Genomic DNA, 18,712 nt, shown 5'->3' on the forward strand with positions numbered 1-18,712 from the left:
ACAATAATTTATTATTAATTTAAGGTTGAGGTACTTGTGTAATGCTTCATGTCGCATTAATGCATCATGTCCAGCCATTTATTTGTATATTACATTTTTTCTTGTAATCCTTTGTAGGTGAATTCCTATTCTTGGCAGTACAAATATTTTTTTAAATAATAATAGTATTCCAAAATATTAAACTGATGGGGAAAATGCTATTGACTATGTTACAGTCCTTCATATGTTTGAGTTAATCGTACCTACTATTATTTCAAATTATCATTTGATTTCACTGGACTTTTTGTATTTACATGTATGACATTTGAAAAAAATGAAGTTTACCTAAAATCTGTGTTTCTTTACTCAGGGCCATACCGAGGTGTTGGTGCAGTGGCAGTCTTGCTCTGGATGGTATGTATCTAATCTGAAGTTTCCTTCAGTGTAGCTGATGGGTCTGGCAGAACAGGGGCCACAAAGTAGTCTTACCAACCAACTTCATCAACCCTGAGATCACTAACTTAAACATTTTGGGTTCCTCAGCAGTAAATTGAATTTAGTTGATCACATGGGAGTGGGGAGCCATGTCATCAATGGCTCTATCAGACGTTTGCGCCATAAAGTAAGACATCCAATTTCTCTGCCCTTCGTCATTCAGACATCGCGCCCTAGAAACGTTGTCTGATTGTAACACATAAGCAGGGAAGTAGCCTACATTGAAATAGAAATTAAAATATACAATAGAGTTTATCATTGATCAATATCACTAAAGGTTAAATGATTGATATGTGAGGCTGGATGGTATTTGATCTCTTTTGTAATTACTGACTTGTTACATTTGTTCTTAACAATTATACTATAAGTATAGTTAGTAGTAATAAGTAGTATTATTTCTGTGTGCAGTCTTGCAGGCAGTTGTCTAAGTTTAGTGCTGTATGTTTGGGCATTGATAAGACAGCAAATTCAAAGAATTGGTCAAATGAAACATTGACTTTGAAATAAAAAATGTACCTTGTATTATATATGATGTACGTGTTATATATAAATATATACATTATACTGCACTTTCATCATGATATTTTTGAGTGACTTTTGAGTATATCTTCTCATTTGAAATAGCATTGTCAACATACTGTAGAACTACATATTCCAAAAAGTTATACTTTTTGCTGTGTCAGTATTGTCATACTGATATTCTGTACAAACTGTGAAGTCCATTGGACAAATGTAACATTTGTGATATTGGGCTATATAAATAAACATTGATTGATTGATTGATTGACTGTTTCTGTTTTACAGTGGGGCGAAGTGGAAAAATTCCTGGGAGCCAAAGGAAAACTTTTCCAGTTAAATATGGCTGACTTTTTTTTTTCTATTTTGGAGTAATAAAATACATATAAAAAAAACATCTATGTAAGTGTTGTGCCTATTTGTGTTCTTATGTTATCAGTGAGCTGAAGCCAAGACAAATACAAATATGTTTTAAGTGTATCCATACAAACTCATTCTCTAAAACTGTCATGATTGGTCTGTTGTGAATGACACCCATGAGGAAAAAGGTCCTATACATTATATCACATCGGCAGGGCTGTGATGTGATGAGGCCCTCGCGAGCGTCGACGGGGGGGTGGTGTGTAAACCCTTAACACACCAAGCCGATTACAGCTAGTGGAGCCTCGCAGCAGAAACTGTGGCGCGCTCAATTGCGCCGCATTTGCGCATCAGATGAGGCTCCCTCCACAAGATGAGGGCGAGAGGCAGACGCAGTCTGTGTGATCGGCGTGTATGGAGGGGCGGGCCTTCACATCGGCATATCACTGACTGGTGCATACATTGTACAGGCGGCAATTTGAAATGGAACGCAGCCCACACACGGCAGACAAACCCAAACACTTTTGGAACACGCCACCTCCAGACACATTAACATGCACTCCCCTAACTTTCCCCTAATCTGACATTGTATTTCATTCCATAACATATAAATATACTGTTCACCCATGTGAAACACACACACTGAAACCAAAATAATTTACAAACATGTGAAAATCTTTCATATGCGATGGAAACTTCTGAAGCAATGGAAACAGGAGTCAGAGAGACACGAGGAGAGCAGGAACTTTGATGGCAAACTGATGGTTTATTCACAAGACATGTTGTGTGCCACGAATTGACACAAAAGATGCCAAACCAATTCTGAAGATCTCTACCCCAGACCCATATTTAGCTAGTTCTGAGAGAAGAATCAACATTGTGCATAACAAGATAAAACCAACACCTCTATCAGCTGACGCCAATAGGCAGGAACAGGGAGACAAAACACTGAGAGCACAGTAGCCAAGGCTACAGGTGCCTGTGCTCAGTCAGGACAAGACCTGGGGGGTATACCACGAAACTGGTTCAACCTAACCTGGATATGTTTGAGTTAGCCGGTTGGCCTAATCCAAAACATACGCCCTCTCGCTAAACGGCACTACGACACGGGTTATCAAGTGGATCGCTCAAGCCAGCCGTGCCTATCTAGTTAGGTGCGCGTTCACATAAAAGGGGTAGTATTTGGAGCATTCGACCAATCACAAACATGGAGAAGCGTACTGACAGCGCAGCGCGTATACTTCCTGAATGAAAAGTCAACTATATAATTAGACAAATATGAAGACTTTAAACATCCATGACTCAAACACTTTATCCAGGATAAAAGCCACATAGCTGCACCTGCAAGGTGAACACAGCTGGTAAAAGAAAAAGTGTTTGAATGCGTACATTAACAGGTTTATGATATGCCCCGTCTAAGACACGATCTGACTTTAATTACATTTGACTCGAGTGTTTCGTAATGTGTTGCTTAAAATAATACTTCTGCATACAGTATGTGACACTGTAAGTGTTGCACGGCCAGATACGGCTCAGCTGACTCAGATAAGGAGATATATGATACATTATGATGTGATGCCGCGGACTGTACTGTGACTTTGATCCAGTTACTTATGTTGAGGCAGATATTTAATTAAGCTTTCTTAACGCTAATGTTATAATAGTCAGATTGCTCTGAAGATGGGAGGTGATATTCTATTAATGTTCACATTCACACGTGAACACGTTTGGTTCTATGCAAACTCAGTAATATCCATTGTGATACAGTTATAAGGCCTTCACAAGAGACTGTCAGTGGAGATTAAAGGGGATCAGGAGCTCACGTCTTCTCAGAGTCCTTGGTATCTGGCTTGATGATTGTCTCACATTTCTAAACTTCATGTCAATAACCTGCTTAAAAAGCTGAGGGTTAGGCTAGGTTTCTTCTACAGGAACAAGTCCTGTTTCTCTGCTTGAGGCCAGGAAAAGGCTAGTCACTGTGACCTTTTGACCTGTGCTCTGGACTATGGTGATTTGATCTATATGAATGCACCTGCCCATTACCTGATCAAGTTAGATGCCGCCTATCACAGTGCACTGAGATTTGTGACAAACTGTAAAGCATTAACCCATCACTGTACCCTGTATGCAAGGGCTGGTTTGCTTTCACTAACTGTACGGAGGCTCAGTCACTGGTACATTTTTATATACAAAGCCATGTTAGGGAAACTTCCATCTTATATCTGCTCCCTGATCTCACGGAAAATTGTAAGTGGCTACTGCCTGAGATCGAATGCTGTGGTTTTATTAAATGTGCCAACTGCTAGGACTGTCTTAGGGAAGACAGCTTTTAGATGCGCAGCTCCTCTGTCTTGGAATAGTCTGCAAATTAAATGGAAACTGAGCAATCTGGTGCCACTAAATGTTTTTAAAGCTCGGTTGGATGCTACTCAATCGGAAGCTATTGGTACCTGTTTATGTGGATAGTTATGTAAATGGTGCTGTATGATGTCCTTTTGTTGTTCTGTTTATGTTTTTATGTTTCGTGTGGAACCTACTTGAGCAGGTCTCCCTTGAAAAAGAAATCAATGATCTCAATGGGATACACCTGTATAAATAAAGGTTTGAAATTAAATGAAATGAGAGTCATCATCATCATGTTCTCTCTGCTGCTGCTGCTGCTGCTGCTGGCAGCTGGAAGTGAGTCAACACTTATTATACTGCTGTTTAACAGGATAATCTGTCATATAACTTTTTTTTGTATTTGTACAGGTGTGAAGTGTGAACAGTTGACACAGCCAGCTTCTGTGACTGTGCAGCCAGGTCAACGTCTGACCATCACCTGTCAGGTCTCTTATTCTGTTAGTTAATAATAATAATAAAATTCAATAACATGCTTTAACCACTAGGTGCCCGTTTATCAGCTGTGCACCGTTATGGTGTAAATACTGCCTATCTACCAATTGGATCCAATATAAAAGTCAGCCGAATTACTGTTGATATTGCAAGGAGACATATTGTGTGAAAATAAATCTAAGATGTTGTTAAATGGCTGATATATTTGTGATCCACGTCACGTTTTCAGTTTTGGCGGCAGTTCTTCCTGTTTGTATAGAAGTCTTCTCATCAGGGCTCTATAGATAGATAACTACGGCAGATATGTAATATGTAATGCAGCCGAACCATGTATTACAATGCCGTTACGTGATTAGCTCCAAAGAGAAAAGCAAGCAAACTCGGAATAAAGTATTATTATTTTTTTTTAAAAATGTTTTCGGATTTCACATCGCATAAACACCATTTCCCAACGTGCATTGCGGCTAAACCATGAATCACCGAGCTGAGGATCTTGGTTATGGCTAGAAAGGATCCGTCTTGTGTAAAACTCTCGCGAGAGTTCGGCTGAATGTCACGTGGCTGAATGTTTACGTTTGGCAGGCAGCCTTTCAGTTAGGATCGTTAACATCAGTTGGCCACAGCAAATGATGGTGAGAAGCTAAACTATCTATTAATTATGTCAATGACAGGGAGTGTGATCGTTGAAAAGCGGTCTTGCTGGTGTTCAAAGAAGAATGACAACACTGTAGATCACTAACACTATGGTTTATTTTTTATTCACAGGCAAGTCAACGTTGTCGCAGTAAAAGTCCCAAGATAGCTCCTGGTGCAATAAAATGTTCCCTTGCAGTGTTTTACTATTATGTCTGATGTTTCTCTATTAATATTGCTGCTGCATTAATGTGTATGTTGCATCATGTTACTGCTGTAGATGTGTTTCCGAGCCGCTCCGATTACAACGAGAGTTACAACGAGAACGTGACGTCATATTTACAATAGAAGGATCCTTTCTAGCCATAACCGAGGATCTTGCCTACGTCTGTTTCCGGTATTGTTTTTGACGGATGTATTTTGTTATACACACATTCCTTCACATTTAATTAAAAATGTACATTAAAATATTTCATGAGGCTTTCTAAAATGTTTTAAAATATAACTACGGTTCGAGTTGAAGAGTTTATAAATTAACATGAACCGAAGCTGTTGCCTGGTAACGCAATCGTGCAACGTCACGTCCGTTAATTCCACATCCACACACATCGATTTAATAAATGAATATAGCCTTTGTATCTGCTAAAAGAGGTGCCGACCAGCTGGGGCAACAGAAAATTAGCGAAATTGAGTGTGACTATTACAAATGAAATCATTATTATATTAATATTGATAATAATAACAACCGACCGTCGGGGTAGCATTTGCTTGGCATTTCCGGGTATATCTCCACTGGTTGGGCCACGTTAACAATACTGTGTAATTGTCACGTTTGAAGGGACGAAATCGTGACAGCTTCACGTCTCCCATCATGGTAAATCGTCACATGTTCACGTCTTGCCGTGATACCGGGTTGTGCTGACCATGTCCATGCCTTTATGACAACAGTGTACCAATCTTCTGATGGCTACTTCCAGCAGGATAACTCACCGTGTCACAAAGCTCAAATATTCTCCAACTGGTTTCTTGAACATGACAATGAATTTTACTCAAATGTCACAGTCCACAGTCATCAGATCCAAATCCTACAGTGCACCATTGGGATATGGTGAACGAGAGATTTGCGTCATGGATGTGCAGCCGACAAATCTGCAGCAACTGTGTGATGCGATCAGGTCAATATTGAGTGAAATCTCTGAGGAATGCTTCCAGTACCTTGTTTAATCTATGCCATGAAGACTTAACGCAGTTCTGAAAGCAGATGGGGGTCCAACCCATCCTAGCAAGGTGTACCTAATTAAGTGGCTCGTGAGTGTATTACTTAGCTCAATTTGTATTGTTAGTGTGTGTCTGTAGGAGTAAAGTCTAGACACATTCTTTGGATGTAAGCATTGGCTAATTAAACAGATCATGATTAAATGACATGATGATAATAAGGGTGATCACCAAAACCTTATACCAGGGGTGGGGAACCTCTGGCCCTCGAGGTAACTCGGATCTGAAGGTGACTGATAACTGCTAATGGCATTTACTTGAATACCAGACATAGTAAATGCAAAGCAGGATCATATAAAAAAAAAGGTAATAAACAAGCCATTCAATCGTAATACTCGTTTTAATACGTTGACATGCATATAACACAATAGACTTGTTAAGTCCTGTTCGTTGTCCTGTTTGTTGTCCTTATCACCGTCCTGTTAGTTTTCCTCATCACCGTCTTGTTCGTTGTCCTCATCACCGTCCTCATCACCGTCTTGTTCGTTGTCCTCATCACCGTCCTCATCACCGTCCTGTTCGTCGTCCTCATTACCGTCTTCAATGTCTTCCTCCATCATGAGAAAAGACGAGTCCGAGCCAATACAGCTGTAGGTGCTGGTGACTCTGCTCAGTTTCTGCTCCAGAAGATATTGATGGTGTAAAATACAGCAGTGCAGTCCCCTGTATCCCTCTTCTGTTATATCGCTTGGAGAAACTAAAATAAAAAGACAAAATGACAGTCTATGTAAGGCAACTTTTAATTAGCATTGATGTTGGTTCCATATAAGCAATTTGAATGTTTAACTCCGAGGCTGTATATCAGCTAAAAAGATTTGTGATTCAGAAAAAATGCAATCATTACAGATGCTATTCAGTGATAGACATTTGACACTGGGAGGGGGGCAGTGGCAAATATTATAAATCGGTATTTGTGGAACATACTTTGGTTCCTGATGTCGTCTTTTGTCTGATGAAGGAGGCGGTCCAGTTTGTCCAGTGCCTGCCTCAGATTTTGACAATGCTGGGTCATCTCCTTCACAATGATGACTTTCTCCTCTTCCATACGCCTGACCAGCATAACCTGGTCAAAAAGTCGCCTCTTTGTGCGCAGGTTCACCACTATAATGGAAAAAACACAAAATATAACAACCACAATGGTAAGGCTAATAAAACAAATAATATCAGTTTGTATTCAATCTTTTTTAATTAAATTGACCAAAACCTTAAAATCTGGTAAAAAAAAATTCAACCTCGCCGCTTGCTGAATTTTTTCAATTCTGTCTATGTTGGCAGAATTACATTCAGTATGTCTTGAGATTCAACATTAGTATGCAGTTCAGGGTGGTCAGGAAGGGTTTTACTGTTTCCATAGATATGCCTGTCCCAGTGAGACTAGACTATTAAGACTTGATAGGGCAACATCATACAGACCTTTCAATATAATTATTTTAAAATGATTTGTTGTGATCATGATGATTTGTGACACCTATGTTGATAGCTCTGTGTTACATTGGTGATTGTATTCTAGTACTTCAACTGAATTTATGGAATATCTAGGGCAAACAAAAACAAGTTGTTTCTTACCATCTCCTTGCGCCTCCCAGGGCAGAATGACATCCTCAGACAGACCGCATGCTGCTTCTGTGTCAACTTTCTCTGAACAGGCATCAATGGTGTTGTACTGCAGTATCCTCTCTCTGAGTTTCTTCTTGAGCTCTGTCAGTCTTCTCCGTTTGCGTTGCCTTGTTTGGTTGCTGTCTGTAAAGTAAAACAAAATACAAATAAACTAATATTAATAATACAAACAACAACAACAAGAAACAAATATTGTTTCTAGATAACGTAATAATAAATACCATTTTGTCGATAGAGGTCGTGTTTCTTTCTTCGGAGGGAATAAATAATTTCATCTATTTCTCTCTGGAGCTCCTCTTGGCTACTCTGGGCTCCATGTTTCTCTTGAAAACAGAAACAACAAGGTGTAATCATAAAACATGAAGCCAAATGTTTGGAAATATGGAACCAAATCTATACCACAGTGATCATATAACATACCAGTGGCTGCCCATTGCTTGACCTCCAACACCCACTGCTCCGTGTCCTCCAGGGAGATGTTCAGCTCTTGCTTGAGACTCTCAAGATTGTCCACTTCAGTTTGTGCTCTCTGTGTAGTCTGGTTAGAATGTTTAAAAGGAAAAAGTGAATATGAGTTCCAGTTGGTTGAGAAGGTTGTTTTTTACTGAATTCCTTTATGCACATTAACTGACCAGACAACAACATGAAATGCTAAACACCTTCTCTTCAAGGTTGGCAAGTATCACCTTAGTGTCCCTTTTTTTTCAAGATCAAGCAGGATTAACATTATTATTATTATTATCCAGAAATTCAGATGAATCAACCTATAGTGCTTTATTAAAAACAAACAGAACAGAGACTCTCTTGGCAGAACAGTGTGCCATGGCAGCACCATCATAATGAAATGATTGCAGAATACATTCAATTCAACAACATGTAGCTAAGGATGGTGTTAAATTACTACAACAACAAACTCGGATAGTCTTAATATACATTTTGAAATGCAGCATGGACGTCTTACTTTGACAAATCTCTTTGAGAGTGTCTTGTGGAGATTCTCCACCTTCCTGTGGTTCCATTGCATAGCCAGCACGGTTATCATATCTGCTCTAGCTGTAAACACAAAAACATGAAAATTCATATGAGCTTTACAATGTGGCACTACTTAAAACTATTTGTTTTCCTCTACCAACCTGATTTGGTCATGTGTTTTGTTGTCAGAGCTGCCCTTGAGAGGAAGCTGTTAACCTGTTCCACTTCCTCGCCGACAGTATTTCCAGCACCTTCCTGGCTTCTGCCACCCCACTTCACCTGCTCAGAATCATAAACAATGAGATCTAGCTATTTAGTTCAATATTATAATTTATTGTACTGTACATCTTTAGTTATCATCAGTGTCAGGAGCAATTTCAGAAAGTTAAAATGTTCTGATATTGAATTATGCTTTGAACTACAATGTCACAACTGCAGTTATTTGAAGCTCTATTCATTCATTATTTCTACAGTTCGGATATATTTACTAAAATAAACATAATGGGTTTTGGAAGCCTATCCTTGTGACAGTCTGTTTTGTAACAATTTTGTCAACATTTGTAACTATTACAATTATTCCACAGGCTTGAATAGAATATACTACATGATATTCTTATGTGCACTACAATTTCTAAAACATTTGAATCTAGTGACACAAATGTTTAACTTGCATACTGTACCTCGCATTTGCCTGTGTGGGCCTTGGCGTGCATTACAGAGAGAAAAGGTTTCATCTCTGTAAGTGGTTGGAGCTCAGGCAACTTTGCTGCCATCTTCTCCAAATAAGGCCAGTACCTGTAATGACAAAATCAATGAGCTTTTCCAGTTGCATGATGGCATAATAGTAAAAAGATAAACCAGGTCCTTAAAATTACCAGTACAATCCTTGTAACCAACATCAGCATTTATCCAAATGAATGTTTTTTTTGCTTTACATCTACTGGATGTGCAAGAATTAAATAGATAACACGTTTCCCACAAACACTTCCAATTTTGCAATAGTTATAACTACCTGCAGGCAACATCCATACAAAAGAATGTTGCATTCGCAACTTCAGCCAGCTCCTTCTGCAGGAACATTGGGTAGGCATATATTTCACCACGGTAGTGATTTAGGCCTTGTAGTAAGATGCCATGTCTGCACACAGCTATTTGCAGTCCTTCCTCATCCACCTTGGCCCTGGACTTGTGTGAGGTTTCTCTGCAAGCTGTGAATGTTGCCGGTCCACAAACATCACGACCACTTTTCTGAAATAGACACAATCTGTTACATTTAACCCTGTGCTAAGAAAAATAAATAAAGGGTTAAGGGATTGAGTAGATTCTTACAATCGTCATCTGGCTCCTGATTTTGTCGACAAAGGCAGACACTTTACTGTCCTGGGCAATGAACAGTCCATCAAATAGAGACGGTTCATCTGTCCTGCGAAATTCGAGAAAGACATTGTAAGCAACATTATCATACATACATAAGTTTGATTGTGTCCTCTATTTAAAGTGGCCAATTTGCTTTTGCCATAACATTTTCATAAATGTGGAAAAGGTCTTTGTGAATTTGATCTGTAATTCTGTGTAAAGTCTTTTGCCACCATTATTTAACATTAGTGAAAAGTTTACTGACTTCTTGTAAAAAGGTAAAAATAAAAGTACATCCTTTATATTGATGGGCATGGAATAGGGCAGAGGAAGGCATAGAAAAAGGTTCCTGGGCAATTTAATACATTTTTCATGAAGCGATTATATCCAAAACTGGTTCTTAGCTCCAACATATCCAACTAACGTCAACCATTTAACATTTTAAAGTTGAGTTAACTTTACAGGCGTCATATATAATAATGTTTATGAATTGGATTTATATAATTATGTGTAATTTCAAACCAACCATTGTTTTCTGATGGTCTACAAACTTTGGAAAAAGAAATTGCAGAGTTGGGGAAAGTTAGACATTTCAGCAAAGACATTCAGCTTAGTCAATAAAACAACAACTAAAATGAGAATATGATTTCACTGACCCTCTGGACTTCTTGAAGCGATAATGCTTTCTATTGCCATCTACAGCAATAGCCAGCATGTCAGGTGTGCATGCTGGGCATTTAAAGGGCTCCACCAGGCATAGATCTTCTTGTCTGTAATTACAGAAGGCAAACTCCCGAAAGACTCTGTGGAACATATCGCTACAGATTCTGCCTGTCTGGAAAAAAGAATGGTATTCATTTGGTTAATTAAAAGTTTGGTATTCAAAAATCTTGAAAACCACATTTTATTCTTACCCTTCCTGTGGAAAACGATCGATGTTCAAGCATTTTTATAAATACTTGCTGGGATAATGCTGGGCTGGCCAATTTCATTTGCTCGAATGATGTGAACACATCAAACTTAAAAATAATTTTGCAGCTGTCGGTTGCTGGCCAGTATTTGTATCCCAGCAAGTCACCTATGCTCGGGGACCATTTGGCGGAACAAATTGGGCAGCACACAGAAGGCAGACGAACGTTGTATGGACCTGAGAACAAATATAAATGTGCAATTTGACAGCTATCTATGCAATGTAGGACAAAAGTATAATAGTAATCCTGTATTTCTGCTTGATCGTCTTCTGGTGGCAACAAACCATTGAAGAATTTTTGTTCACGTTTCAACTGTCTTTGGGTCCATGTTGATGCAGTGGGTGTTTCTTCTGATGATGCAGGGACAGTGAGAGAACCCAACAGGTTTCTCAGTGTCTGAAGATGTTGATCTAAAATAACAAAATATAAAACAAATCATGGAATTTAGTTGAATTTAAAAAAGATATTCCATACATGGCTTTTCACTTTACAATGTATCATGAACAAAGCTATTACATACTACAAACAATTACCTACATTTCAAGTTGAAGGATAATTTAAGAATTCATTGTGCATACCAAGACTTGGGACCTGTAGAGGAATCTCATGTGTCTCCTCGACCTCTGGGGACTTCTGAGAGCTGGAAGGTTTAACTGCATAAAACAAAGTACGATGATATGGGAAACATTATTGAGGACCGACCAACGACATTAAAACTTAATGAAACACTAGAACTAGATTATATTTTACAGACCAGATCGATTCTTATTCCAATGTTGGGCTATAATGTTCCCATCCAGGTCCCTCTTCCTCCAGGAAACATTTGATCCTTGCGTTATTTTCTTTGGTATCTTCTGTATCTTCGGTTTCTTTGGTTTCTTTGGTATCTTAATATATAAATATATAAAAGAGATTATATATTTCCCTTAATTGTTGCACACACATCTTTGTAATGTGTGTGTCTGTTATCATTTGAGTAAATGTTATAATACATTTTTGGATAATGTTGTACTTGCCTTATTTGCCAACTCATCTGCGAGGGCATTCCCTATCTCTAGCCATTCATTCAGTTGCTTGGATGACATTTTTAAGTGAGGATAAAAAGGGCAACAACAAACAAAGGATGAACTGACATACAGGGAGGGAGAAAAACAAAACAAAAGACAAGAAAACGAGAGGGGTGAAAGAGAGTAGGAAGATGAATATGGCTCTGAAAAGAACCGTTGATTTTTTTATGATAATAGGCTACTTCATATAATTGAATTGATAGATGACCTGAAAAAAAACAAACAGATGAACTCAGATTAGCTGTGCTACCATGTAATTTAATTGTTGCTTCATAAATAAGCATTCGCCAAAATAAAACTACAGGCACCAAAATCAATCAAGTCCCAGGTAAATCAGTAATTACAGGGAAATATATTTCTCTTTTTAACTAGATGTGATGCTTTCACAAAACTTAAGTTGAATTAGCGAATGTTTAAAGTAGTAAAACAACTATGACCTGATGATATTCAAGTGTTGAACTTACCCTAACTATCATTAATGCAACATGTTAGGTGACATTTCGAAGAAAGAAAAAGTGTGTGCATTATAAAAAGCGCCATGTAAATGTCAACTATTATTATTATTATTATTAAAGTGCCATTTCCTTTCGCATTGTTTACGTTCATATCATGTCCTGGTCTGGTTAGCTGAATATACATACTTTTGCCATTGTTATGTGTTATGTCACGTGCTACCAAGGGTTTTGTTTTTAGGCAAGATTTTAGCTCCTTTTGTGCGAAGGAGAAAACTCTCCCTACAACTTGTTGTAGATGAACCTTCTTATATTGCAATACATATCCGTTAGCGCATATAAGCTAAGCGCTAAGCGCTAACCTTTACAGCCATGCTATTGCTAACAACATGCATTCGCCTATACTGCCTATGCTACGGGCCAGCCCTAAAACGTAAAACTGAAATATCGTGGTTAAACATGATTAGTAGAAAAACGACAGGATTAATTAAAAGCGTAAACAAATCAAATGAAATACAGAAATCAGATTTACCACTTGTAAAGCTCTGACGCTCTTTAATAATCCTTCTTCTTCTTCATCTTCTTCTTCATCTTCATCTTCATCTTCATCTTCTTGGCTCGTCGCACTTTTATTGATGCGCAAGGTTAAAGTTCACGGGATTACGATCGTGACAAAACGTGACAAAAGGTTGTAATAAACTGCTGCTAGAAATGAATAATGGGAAAGCTACGTGGCTATGGGTCGTAATATCGTGATCAACACTGCTTAAACAATCGACCTATTTGGTCGTTTTTTGTAGGAGGACAGGCTGCTCTTTTAATAACCCATTTTTTGAGGGAAGTGGTATCTTAACCCACAGTTTAAAGTTCTTTTAATAACCCATTTTTTGAGGGAAGTGGTATCTTAACCCACAGTGTAAAGTTCTTTTAATAACCCATTTTTTGAGGGAAGTGGTATCTTAATCCACAGGTTAAAGTCATTTATTAACCTATAAGAAGACTCCATTTATAAACCCAAATTTAGGGAGTTGTTTTCTAAAAAAAAAAAAATCTATATTTAAGGGATTTGTCTTTCTTTTTACCTCATGTGATACTGACACAGGGACCAAAACCTCTCAGAGAACAATAGAAAATGTCTGAAGGAGCCCTGAATTTCCTGATAACCTGTTGGTCACTACTAGTGTTAGGAGTAATAATCTACTTGTTCGCCCTGCTGTATGTACATTGTAACCTTTAAAATCATGGTTGAGTGACCCAGTGGTTCACCGCATTTTTTTTTTAATAACTTGGGGGTTAGAATAGACGTATACTGACACTAGAAGGGTTGGAGCTCACAGTATAACTATGTATGGTAACTGGAAATGGTTGGCAGGATTAGCCCTGGTTTCTACTGTGATTGTTACCATTATTTTAATCTTATGTGATTCCATTGACCACCCAGACTCCACTCCTCCGCCAAATGAATCCGTAACTAGAGTCAAACGGGGCCATTATGAGACAGTAGTTACCCCAATGTCTCCTAGACAAACCTTCACTCTCCATGCAGGTAGTGATGGAATAATACAACTCGACTTGTGCAAAATTGCCCCCTGCAGAAGCCTCGACCGTACCTATTCCTACCTAGCCAAATATGTCTGCTTAGCCCCTGCGGTATGTAACAAAACCGTCACAGATACGGTTAAAGGTGCTCCTTACATTTACAGAGGCAGTACATACAGGACCAAAGGCGACCCTGCTGTGTCCGTCACATACACATACGGGTGCACCTGCGAGTCCTGGTCCGGTGTCCTAGCAAATTCGGGTCCTGATGACTGGGGATACATGCCACCTTACCGATCGGCGGAAATCGTTAGATCCCTCAAACATAGAATGAAAGTGATTAGGAGAAACCCAAACGTCCCATGCGTTGTCAGGTTTTGTAATCCCGTACGCATAACGCTAAAAAATGTAGTGCTCTCCGACGCTGGACTTTATGTCCTCGCGGTACATGCAGGGGGGGGTTCGCCACAAGGCCTCTTCGAAATTAAAGTTAAACCTAAGGTGGAACGAAACCTTCCTCGGGCAGCATCTAATATTAAATACCTGTCTAAAATTACATGTACGGATAAATGCACGGGGGATTATAGCCAACTTCAACCTCTAGACGTCATCCAAATGGCCACAGGATACACAGATGACAACCTATGGTTAAAATGGGTTGCCCAAACAGCCCAAGAACAAATGGCCGGGGATTGTCTAGCCTGTGCTACGGCCCGCCCGCAATTAGCCACTGACCCTGCGCCCCTGTTTCCCACAGATACCTGGGGGTACAACTGTATGTTACAACTGACTAGGATGGCCAGCCCTCCTAACTGTACCACCCTAGCCAAAGTTTTCCCTCCAATTGATAATGACACTAGGACAGGCCCATTTACGCCTGACAAAGGCGCCGGTGGGTACACATGTTTTTCCATGGTTCAGAAATCCCCACGTTTTGACCTAGGAAATGTCTCTCCGGATTGGTGTAACCTCACCCTGTCTAGCACTAATATAGGACATTGGGCCAGAGCTGGGCTCTACTATTATTGTGGGGGTCACCGCCTGTTCACCCGTATTCCCGAACTATCTGTAGGATTGTGTGCTATGGTGCGCCTCCAGGCACCCCTAATGTTATTAGGCAAAAAACTGGGGCTCACGGACCCTAAAGACACACTTAATACCAACCTAATCACTCGACGTAGGAGACACGCGCTGTCCAAACGCCACGCCCCGGGCTCCTTCGATTTATCTGTCGACTCTCCCACCTACATCGATTCCATCGGAATCCCACGAGGGGTCCCTAACGACTACAAACTAGCTGATCAAATAGCTGCAGGGTTTGAAAGTTTGCCAATTATCTCTGCCTTCTTCCCTGTGACCCCTATCAAAAATGTAGAAAGGATTAACTATGTACATTACAACATACTCCGATTGGCCAATCTCACTAGGGACGCGGTAGAGGGCCTGGCTGAACAATTGGGTCCAACATCCCTTATGGCTGTGCAAAATAGGATGGCGTTGGATATGCTTCTTGCAGAGAAGGGTGGAGTTTGTGCAATGTTTGGGGAGATGTGCTGCACATTTATTCCCAATAACACGGCTCCAGACGGTTCCGTCACAAGGGCTTTGGAAGGCCTTCGCACCCTATCTAAAACTATGCATGAACAATCAGGGGTACAAAATTTCTTAGAGGAGTGGTTCGCTAACATGTTTGGTCAATGGAAAGGTTTAATAATGTCTCTCTTTATTTCTGTAGCTACTTTTGTGGCCATTTTAATAACATGTGGTTGTTGTTGTGTGCCATGCATCCGCTCCTTGTGTGTCAAACTTATCATTTCCACCATTGAAGGAAAAGCTGCTCCTCCCCCACTGTACCAAATGCCCTTGTTGGCATATGCGGAGGGAGAGGACGAGTATGATGATTCGGCAAACAAGGACACAATTTTTTAACATAGTTTGGTCTTTCTTAACTGTCATTGGAGGTTGTTTTCTGTTCCCAAAGGTTTAATGAAGGGGGACAGACACAGTATTAAAGAAGGACAGTAGTTTTGTTTCAAATGTCTTATGTGTGTTGGTCTCGTTAATGCGAGACCAAAAGGGGGAAATTGAAGGATTATTTGAATTATTTGAAGTATTAAAGTAACGGGGTATGACAGGAAAGTTAAATCTGGTATATTCATTTTGGTGTCACCTTATATATGTTCATGTGTGTTAAATTTGAAGGGACAATGTATCCTTTCCCTCCCCCAATATATTGAGGTGAAGTCTGTGTGTTTAGAGAGAGATGGGAGCAGGGGACACCCTTATTTGGGAAGAGGGCCAAGACGCTGGAATGTTTCCCTCGTAAAAGAAGGGTGCGCTTACACAGGCTTGAAGCAGATGTGTGGGTGTTTTCATTGAAGTAAATATAAGTGCTACATGATTACTGGTCAACTATACCTCTGTTCTTATTCTTTCATGTGTGGGTACTAAATGGCTACAAACATTGTGGAGAAATTAGCTTAAACATCTTTTATTACTCTATATGAAATGGAAGCAGTTTTTATGACAGGGACGAGAGAGGTGGGGGAGGGAGCGCATTCCGAGGAGTTTCAGCATATCAATTGTCAGGGAAATCGACTTGTTTTCAATAAGAGGTGTGTGGTTGGTTACTTTGTATTAATAATAACAGTATGTGTAAAGGAAGCTGGAAATATACAATGTGAAACCTTTTATTTGAAGTAAAGATGTGAACAATAGCTCAAACAAATGGAAAGGCTGTAAGACAAATGAGTGTGTTCTCTGTATTGGGCCGGTGTGAAGTTTGACTATTTGAAAAGCATCACTAATACTGCTTAAGAGCATAGGTAACGTGTTCCTCGTTATTATTGATATGAAAGTAATTAACATGTATTACGTATATTTAGCCAACTATAACAACTATATCTTAAAACATACTTTTAACTTGTGTGTGGTAACCTGAAGGGGGGAAGATGGACCCAGGGACAAAGGGCCATAAAAGGGGTGGGGGCTGGCTACAAGATGTGAACGGGGTTTCTTCTGCTGTGTCGCACTGATTGGGTACGACAGGCCATGTCTTGGTCTCTGCCAATAAGATGACCTCGGGGGGAAAGCCCGCACACACCCCCTCCTGTGTTTTTAGTATGAAACACTGTGTTTTCCCGGGGTTCACACTCTTTTTTTCTTCAGGCTGACCAGGAGGGTAGGACAGGAGTAGAGCAGGAAGTACTTCCTTTGTCTTTGTGTTTGTATGTGTATTTTGGGTTGTTACTGTATATCATTAAAGCAAGATTATTGTTTAACTTGTATTCTGGTGTTTCTTAATCCTTTCCTTCTCCCGAATTCACCCAGCTTATCAAACGACACGCGGAGACGAGGTTGGTTTTCAACATCCTCCAAATCTCCAACACACCCCACAGAGGTGTGACTACACGGCCAACCAACACATTTCTGGGCCTTGATATTGAGTTAGTCGTTTCAACAATCACTGTGCTCCCCACTGACAAAGGTGCTGATTCGGGCAATTATCCCCAGACAAGGTGTTCACAAAGTGGTTCAAGAGTAACACTCTGCCTCAACTTCACTATGCCGATCTTGTCAGGCAGGGGTCCCCCACGCCATTTCTCAGAGTTGGAGAGCAGGGACAAAAATTGGCAACAATCATCATCTGCAATGTCAACTGGTGTAGCCAGAAGTCTCCAATAATCGTCAGACTTTTTCATCAGATGTATGAGAATCTTGATAGCACTACTACCAACAATCATGTCGTCTGTTTGTCCATGGATGACAAATGTTGGGATGAGCAACTTGAACCCATAGATTGTCACCTCCAAATCATAGACTGCTGTTGGGTAGATATGGTGACCACCAGCACCAACAACAACAATGTCATCAGCAGGACTTCTCTTCAAATCAGGGCATTGCTGCAAGAGGCGTGCAACTGCAGCTTCGCTCAGAGAGCATGACATAGAGCCACTATCAATCATGGTTTTCAGTGGAACTCCACTTGCAGCACTAACATTTGTGTAGAACAAGGCAAGCTGTCGGATTTCTGAAATTTCTGCGTCATTTGGAAAATGACAGTCTTTCCAGACGGTGCAAAGGAACAAAGAGATTCATACAAAGACTCCAAGTCATAACTGTCACAGCTGGGAGGGTCACTATCATGATCCACACTGTCTTCCCTGAAGTGCGGACCCATTAGTTTTCCGACTGTGGGGGAGCCGCAGGCGGCACAGGACCAGGACAAGTAAGCCTAGAATCGTTTGGTGAGTGGCACTGAAAACAGAGTCTGTGGTCACGACAGTGGTTGAAAGTAGAGTGAGCAACGTCATGACAAACAGAGCAAGGCGTGTCATGCAGCCCTTCAATCCTGGGACGTCTTGGGCCAGACTGTCTGGCTGGACTCGACTGAACAGGCCTCTGCAGAAGCACCTTCTCCAGCATGCCAATAAGGTGTTCCAGGGTAGCAGAGTCTGTGGCGTGTGCTTGTGGTGCACCCTGTTCCCCGGTAGGTGGCATGTGTGGCATAGGGGTAGTGTGCTGTGTGTTCACCCTTACCTTCTCTTCAGTTACCTTACTCATCCTGGATGTCTTCACTGAGTGATACTCATCTAAGATGTCCTGAACTTCATGAGCAGTCCATTTGTCCATCGTCTTGGACCGA

The 18,712-nt window shown here is 40.2% G+C and overlaps 1 protein-coding gene and 1 long non-coding RNA gene across 5 annotated transcripts; both read right to left on the reverse strand.

The window, feature by feature from the left end:
• Nucleotides 1–6,415: 6,415 nt before the first annotated feature.
• On the reverse strand, nucleotides 6,416–11,180 carry LOC307028900 (uncharacterized protein). Of its 3 annotated transcripts, none has more exons than XM_079664303.1 (12): nucleotides 10,953–11,180; nucleotides 10,695–10,873; nucleotides 10,012–10,105; nucleotides 9,695–9,930; nucleotides 9,363–9,477; nucleotides 8,844–8,961; nucleotides 8,672–8,763; nucleotides 8,131–8,248; nucleotides 7,932–8,033; nucleotides 7,660–7,833; nucleotides 7,018–7,194; nucleotides 6,416–6,790 (listed from the first exon to the last, which is right to left on the reverse strand). In XM_079664303.1, exons 1-12 carry the CDS (start codon nucleotides 11,028–11,030, stop codon nucleotides 6,516–6,518), a joined length of 1,758 nt encoding a protein of 585 aa, XP_079520429.1. In that variant the 5' UTR covers nucleotides 11,031–11,180; the 3' UTR covers nucleotides 6,416–6,515. The 3 variants fall into 3 exon arrangements, with proteins under 3 accessions (XP_079520429.1, XP_079520431.1, XP_079520430.1); XM_079664304.1 differs by having other exon boundaries at nucleotides 6,678–6,816; XM_079664305.1 differs by lacking the exons at nucleotides 10,695–10,873; nucleotides 10,953–11,180 and adding an exon at nucleotides 10,565–10,694 and having other exon boundaries at nucleotides 6,417–6,790.
• A 128-nt stretch (nucleotides 11,181–11,308) lies between these two features.
• LOC307028933 lies at nucleotides 11,309–12,530 on the reverse strand. Of its 2 annotated transcripts, XR_013805170.1 has the most exons (4): nucleotides 12,026–12,530; nucleotides 11,764–11,896; nucleotides 11,588–11,662; nucleotides 11,309–11,419 (listed from the first exon to the last, which is right to left on the reverse strand). It is a non-coding gene; the product is annotated as an uncharacterized lncRNA (long non-coding RNA). The 2 variants fall into 2 exon arrangements; XR_013805171.1 differs by having other exon boundaries at nucleotides 11,588–11,896.
• Between the last annotated feature and the right edge of the window lie 6,182 nt (nucleotides 12,531–18,712).

The sequence above is a fragment of the Notothenia rossii genome, assembly GCF_949606895.1.
Source record: "Notothenia rossii genome assembly, chromosome: 1".
Classification (NCBI taxonomy): Eukaryota; Metazoa; Chordata; class Actinopteri; order Perciformes; family Nototheniidae; genus Notothenia; species Notothenia rossii.